The sequence below is a fragment of the Pundamilia nyererei genome, unplaced genomic scaffold (assembly GCF_000239375.1).
Source record: "Pundamilia nyererei isolate P.nyererei 1_Seehausen unplaced genomic scaffold, PunNye1.0 scaffold00037, whole genome shotgun sequence".
In the NCBI taxonomy this organism is placed as follows: domain Eukaryota; kingdom Metazoa; phylum Chordata; class Actinopteri; order Cichliformes; family Cichlidae; genus Pundamilia; species Pundamilia nyererei.
Window position 1 is genome coordinate 3,110,751 of NW_005187438.1, and position 6,260 is coordinate 3,117,010.

Here is a 6,260-nt window from a genome sequence, read left to right on the forward strand (position 1 = left end):
TGGTAAATGGTACCAAAAGTTCATACTGGATCAACTAATCATGCTAAAAGCTACATATATATATATGTGTAGGTTATCAGTGATCCAGGTTTTGGCAGGTGGGGGAGTCCCAGGTATTTAAACCCTAGTGAGGGTTGTCCCTGGACACCGTGGAGGGTTATATGAACCTGGACAGGTTGCCAGTCTATCTTAAGGTTAACACAAATATAATGTCAATAGACGTAAAAATTAAAATAGTATAGATGTTGCTCCATAAATGGGCTGTAAAATAAAATAATAGCAGTGGCATATAATATTATTTCTAATGGAGACACTGCAAAAGATAAACCTGGATAATTATTTAATTATTACATTTTTGTGTGGCTCATGTTCTATTACCATGTCATGCAATTTTAAAAAAATCATGTGAAAAAAATACATATACATTTATTAGTATCACAAAGTTACAGTTTAAAGGTGTAATTTTTGGAGGCAGAAAAGCTCTGTTTAATGTTTTCTTTATCCAAACTTATTAAACATACGTAACAAAAAAAACAAAACCCAAACAACTAAAAAAAATCAGTAAATTTTCCTGAGATAATTTTAAGTTGTTCATTAAATTATACTTGTACAGATGTATAACACATTTCCCCGCACATCAAATCACAGGCTCTGCGCATGTGTGTTAACAGACGACCCGGAAGTGGCACAGCTTTATAAAGAAAGGAATCTTTTCAGTAAGGAGGAGGACGTTGTGGAACGTCGAGAAGGTGAGAGTCCTCGCTTTGGTCTTATAATAATCAATCAATCATTCGCGAATGTATTTTAATTTTGAAAAGAAAGCCTTTTCTTTAGCTGCAGTGCGTTTCATTCGATTCCTGTGAAGCAATGACTCAGAATATGTGTTAAACGAACGTTTTGCTAATTACCTTAATAGTGTGCAATGTCACCTGGCTTTTCAATGCACTCTCTTGCCACCATGTTTCACTGTTATAGTTAGGCGTAAAACATATGTAATGCTTTTATTTTTGCCCAATCTTAATAATAACAACGCATTCTGCGTTATTATTAAGATTGGGCCTGCAAGTGTAAGTTCACTTAGAGCTGGTACATGATGTAACCTTCAGGAACCACTCCCCAACGGCTTCTTGTTTTAGAACTTTATTTATTTATTTATTTATTTAATGAACTTTATTGGACAAACAACGAGTATACAACATACAAACAGATGAAGTATACAAAAGAACAGAACATGAACACACAAAACCAGAGCTAAAACTCTTGCTTCATTCCTGCCTGCTCTGGTAATGTTTTATAAATGTATGTAAGCCTTATCCTTAATGGAGGGAGGATTTATTTGAAGATCATTGAATTAAACTATGTTACTTGCTGGCTGTAAGATGCACTGCAGCAGGAAGTACTTGTATTATCTGCAGGCTGACAAAATGTCTTCAAAGGACGTGACACATAGGGAAATCTTCCTTTGAGTAAACCACACATGTTTCAATAGAAAGATTAGTAAATACGGTAACTCATAAGGAAGCAGACATCATTTAGATAGCACAAATATTTTTAGCTTATTTTTTCAGTATATATTTCCTGGTTACGTTCTTGGTGTTTTTAAATGGCAAAAAAAATGATGAAACGTTTTTGTTGTGTGGTGCCTTTATGTCATAGGTGTCAAACTCTGGCCCGCGGCCAAATTTGGCCCGCAGCCTAATTACATTTGGCCCGCGAAGCCAAACCAAATTACTATTAGAGCTGGCCTACTGGTATTATACAGCTAATATATACATTGTTTAGTATTAAGCTTTGCTTGTTCCACATTCAGTTTTTCAGCAAAACTTGTTTGAGTCCATAAGAAGAGATTCATTCTTAAATCTGGAGGAAGATATTTTTCAATAAATATTAATGTTAGCCCGCGACCTTGTTCTAGTTTTGAATTTTGGCCCACTGTGTATTTGAGTTTGACACCCCTGCTTTATGTGATAAACTTGGTCACTGATATTAGTCGACCAACAATTACAGTTTTTTTTTTTTTTTTTTTTCTGATGTTTGCTGGTATGATAATGTTCCATAGTTTCATTTCAGTACAGTTTGTCCAGCAGAGAGACATAAACTATTACATCTTTAGTACTGGCTGTAATATTACTCCCCTGTAAGTTGATTAGAAAATTAAACATTGCTAGTATGAGCCAATCGTGCCAATCATTGGGTGCGCTGGTTAACTGATGGATGTAATATATTAAGAAGCAGGCTGCTCCTGTTTGTTACAGGCCCACATCTTGTAGATGAGAGGGCTGCACAGCAGAAAGAGATGCTGTAATTCTGCACTGCACAGATCTCATTCTTCCCTTATACAGAGTATATAGTTAAACAGATTCTCACTCTATATGCACTTTGATCCACATAGTGTTAATAAAACAAATTTCAACAACAAACAGCACAGCCTTCATAAGGTGACACAGTATTGTATGCCAAGCAAAGCTGTAAACTGCATGGTACTGTAAAGACAATTGAATACTATTCTTATTTTACTTGAGAACTGGCTCAATTACTTATTTTCTGTTAATTTGTTGTCTGTGTGGGACCACAGGAGACAGCCCCTGTAGATCTGCGCTGGCTTTTTTTTTTTTTTTTTTTTTTGATACCAGATGTCCTTCCTGACCCCCCTAAGGGATTTGTGTCTCCTCCATTATCGTCCAAGTCTTTCCTGCACATATTTGCATTCTTTGCATTCCCAAAAACAACCAGAGAAGCCAAATCCTGTGTGATCCACAGCTCAGATAGAGAATACCGTGTATATAAAACAAGGTTTTACTGTATATAAAATAAGGTTTTTAAGGCAGTTAGTGTAGAGGAAACACTCCACCCAGCAATTCCATGAATAGCTGCTCTGTTACCTGACTTGCTGCACGTCCTCCTTTTTCTTTTTTTTCCCCCCCCCTCCCTTCTCTCTCGTGCGCTCTCCTGGCCTCTCTCTCTTTGCTGCCCACTGCCTCATCGCCTCTTTGTCCTATATTCTGTTTTTAGAACAACAACAAAACCAGGAGCGATGGATCAGATGAGATTGGCGTTTAACGGCGTGGTACGTTCACAGCCTACATTTTGCACATTGTCACGTCTTTATCATTGTTTGTATCATGAGCAAACTGATAAAACGGAAGCAATCGCAAAGTGACAAGCTTTGTTTAGCTTTTTTGTTTGTTTGTTTGTTTGTTTTTTATTAAAAACAACTGTAGCATTGTCACTACTTATGGAGCTGCTGAATCTGGAGCGTGTCGCTCTCATAGTTTTCACTCTGATCTTCTCCAGGTTAGAAGTGTGCGTTACAGCAGGTTCCCCCTGCAGCCCACAGAGAATGGAGAAAGGCATCTGGAGGTCAAACTGTCTGAAGATGGCACTGAGGAGTTTACAGACGTGGAGGCCGAGGGCTCACCAAGCTTCAGGCCGGCACCTCAAAATTATAGCCGGTGTTCCATTGCCTTCCTGCTCCTGGGAACCCTGCTGATATTGATCATTGGTAGGTTATGCTCTGAAAACCTCTTATACTAATCAAAGTCTACAGAAAGGAAAATGACTCTCTTTATGTACTTTGTATGTACTACATTTTAATCGGTTTTGGTGTGTGCTGTGTCTTCCAGGCTATCTGGTTGGTTATATCAGTCACAGTAAACCTAAAGTGGAGTTGCTGAACTGCAGCCCAGTGACACAAGCTCCGGTTGCGCAACCTGCAGAGGTTGAGATGGACTTCAAGAACATCTCTCAACTTCTTGCGAGGAAAATGACCAGGGAGGCCTTTCAAAAGACTCTAGGGTACACTGAATATGCACACACCTTCAAACCAAACACACATTTAATGTCAAGCATTTCAAGACTAAATTGAGATGCCAACAGAAAAAGTAAATAAGATGTCCTTTCTGCAGGGACTTTGAAAATCCCGGGTGTTCAGCAGGAAGTGATAAAGACATGAGTTTGGCAAACAGCATCTTTGATGAATTCAAGAAACTAGAGATGGATCCCTGGACAGACATCCACGATGTTCAGCTGCCGATCCCAGACAGGTACCTGGAACTTAAAAAAAAAAAAAAAGTTTTTTATTTAATTAAATGATTGTGGCATTAAATCAGAGGGAGGCTTTCTATCTCTGTGATTTCCTGATTTGAGTTTTGCACGCCAAACTGTTTAGTGTAAAAGGAGGAGTTACAAAATCAAAAAAAATAAATTCTACAAATTACACCTGGATTTGTCCATTGACATTTTCTAATGCTTCATTATAAGTTGTATATTTGTTAAATAAACACTGGAACACACATGCATGTTTGTGACGAGAAATGGATTGAAATGTCACAAACCTGTAAAATAAAGTGTGTCCAAGGAAAATAATTTTTAACAGGTTCTTGCCTTCTCCTTTGCAGCCAGAATCCAAACAAGGTTCAGTTTGGTTCAGAAGATTTCAGCCTTACTGGGTATCTGGCCTACAGCGCTACAGACAGAGTTCAGGTGAGCCTAAAGCTTTGGCAAAGAACCACCTTAGTTTCACTTTCTGAAACCTGTGACACAAACCACGAATGTCAGAAGATTTGTAGTTAGGACTGTTGTTCAGAAACCTTGTGTATCTTGTTAATTTAACTAACTGCTATTAATTGGTATTTACAGGGCAAACTTGTGTACGGCAACTATGGGCGTAAAGAGGACCTGGATATCGTGAATAAAAATAAGATTGAGTTAAAAGGCTGCGTGCTGCTCGTCCGTGCTGGAAAGATCAGTTTTGCAGAGCAGGTATGTGTGCATGATGAAGATGGTGTAGGTAGGGCAGCAGAGTGAAGCGTTAGAAAAATGAATTCTACTTGTGAGTAACTCAAATTTAACTGCAACTTTGAGGAAATGGGTTCAGTTACTCACAGCTGGTTGTCAAAGTTTTCTTTAAATTGAAAAACTTTCAATTTAATTCGGCTTAAACTTTTATCTTTTACATTGATCAGCCTTCACTTGGAAGGCTTTGAGATGCATTTACATTAAGGAAGCTGACGAGCAGGTTTTGTTCCAGGAACAAAATTTAGTTTGTTTTTTTTTTGTTTTTTTTTTCCTTCTTTCAGGTGGCCAATGCTGCAGATAGAGGGGCGTCTGCTGTTCTGATCTACCCCGATGAAGCTGATTACAATTATGTAGCTGACACTGTGCTCTATGGACATGTGAGTTTGTAAAATAAGTCAAGTAGGCAGTAAAGTGTTGTTTTGTTATGATAGTGGAATTTTTTTTAATTTTTTTTTCCCCCCTTTACCTGAATCTGTGTTTTCATGTCCCCTTCAGGTCCATCTGGGCTCAGGTGACCCCTACACCCCTGGATTCCCCTCCTTTAACCACACCCAGTTTCCCCCAACTCGGTCATCTGGCCTCCCCAAAATCCCAGCCCAGACTCTCACCCGCAGTGTTGCTGTAAAACTTCTTCAGTAAGGCCACACACAGATCAATGCAGACATGAACAGTGTTCTACAGATTAAGAAACATTCATGTTTACCCACTGTGTGATGACCATGATGATCATGGCTCAGCATCAGTTAAACAGGACAGCTGCCAGACACCTCAGTTCAGTATATATCTGCCACAGTTAAAACTTTTTTCATTTGTGTTCTTTTAGGAAAATTGGTGGTCCTGAACCAGATGAAACAAGTGGTTTTAAAGGTGGATTCAAGCAAGTGTCTTACAGGCTGGGAGGCGTTGAGAACATCACTGTTGAGGTCAACAACAAGCTGGTGAACAAGGAGATCCATAATGTGTTTGGGGTGATCAAAGGATTTGATGATCCTGGTAAGACTAAACTTTTATTTGGCGTGACTTAGCTTTTGCTTAGTCTTAGGCCAAGACGTGTGACATTAAGATGGATTTGTTCATGAATCTGCAGATCGCTACATTGTACTGGGAGCTCAGAGAGATGCCTGGGGTAGCGGCTACGCCAGAGCCACTGTTGGCACCTCAGTACTGGTGCAGCTGGCCAAAGCTTTCCGTGAAATGGTCAAGAATGGTAAGGAATAAAAACAAAATGCTATACAAACAACAGTTGGTGGGACTGGGTACACTGGACTGCAGTGCAAGAAGTATCATGTCGTCTATAGATGGGTTCAGGCCCAGGAGAAGCCTGGTGTTTGCGAGCTGGAGTGCAGGAGAATATGGAAGTGTTGGCGCTACAGAGTGGCTGGAGGTGAGAACTGCATACCTTTTGAAAGGAAATGCCTGCTGTGTTGATAGTGTTTTAACATGCCTCATCTGTTTGTTTGTTT

General features: G+C 39.3%; 1 protein-coding gene across 1 annotated transcript in view; it reads left to right on the forward strand.

Annotated features, from left to right (window-relative positions):
- The first annotated feature begins 678 nt into the window (after window positions 1-678).
- Window positions 679-6,260, forward strand: part of tfr1b (transferrin receptor 1b) — a 10,152-nt gene continuing 4,570 nt past the window's right edge. The window contains exons 1-12 of the mRNA XM_013910160.1: window positions 679-749; window positions 3,013-3,067; window positions 3,295-3,502; window positions 3,624-3,795; window positions 3,906-4,043; window positions 4,398-4,482; window positions 4,639-4,761; window positions 5,079-5,174; window positions 5,293-5,432; window positions 5,621-5,790; window positions 5,885-6,004; window positions 6,096-6,181. Of these exons, the coding sequence (XP_013765614.1) occupies window positions 3,035-3,067; window positions 3,295-3,502; window positions 3,624-3,795; window positions 3,906-4,043; window positions 4,398-4,482; window positions 4,639-4,761; window positions 5,079-5,174; window positions 5,293-5,432; window positions 5,621-5,790; window positions 5,885-6,004; window positions 6,096-6,181 (1,371 nt within the window). The 5' untranslated portion in view covers window positions 679-749; window positions 3,013-3,034. The remainder of the gene's footprint in view (window positions 750-3,012; window positions 3,068-3,294; window positions 3,503-3,623; window positions 3,796-3,905; window positions 4,044-4,397; window positions 4,483-4,638; window positions 4,762-5,078; window positions 5,175-5,292; window positions 5,433-5,620; window positions 5,791-5,884; window positions 6,005-6,095; window positions 6,182-6,260) is intronic.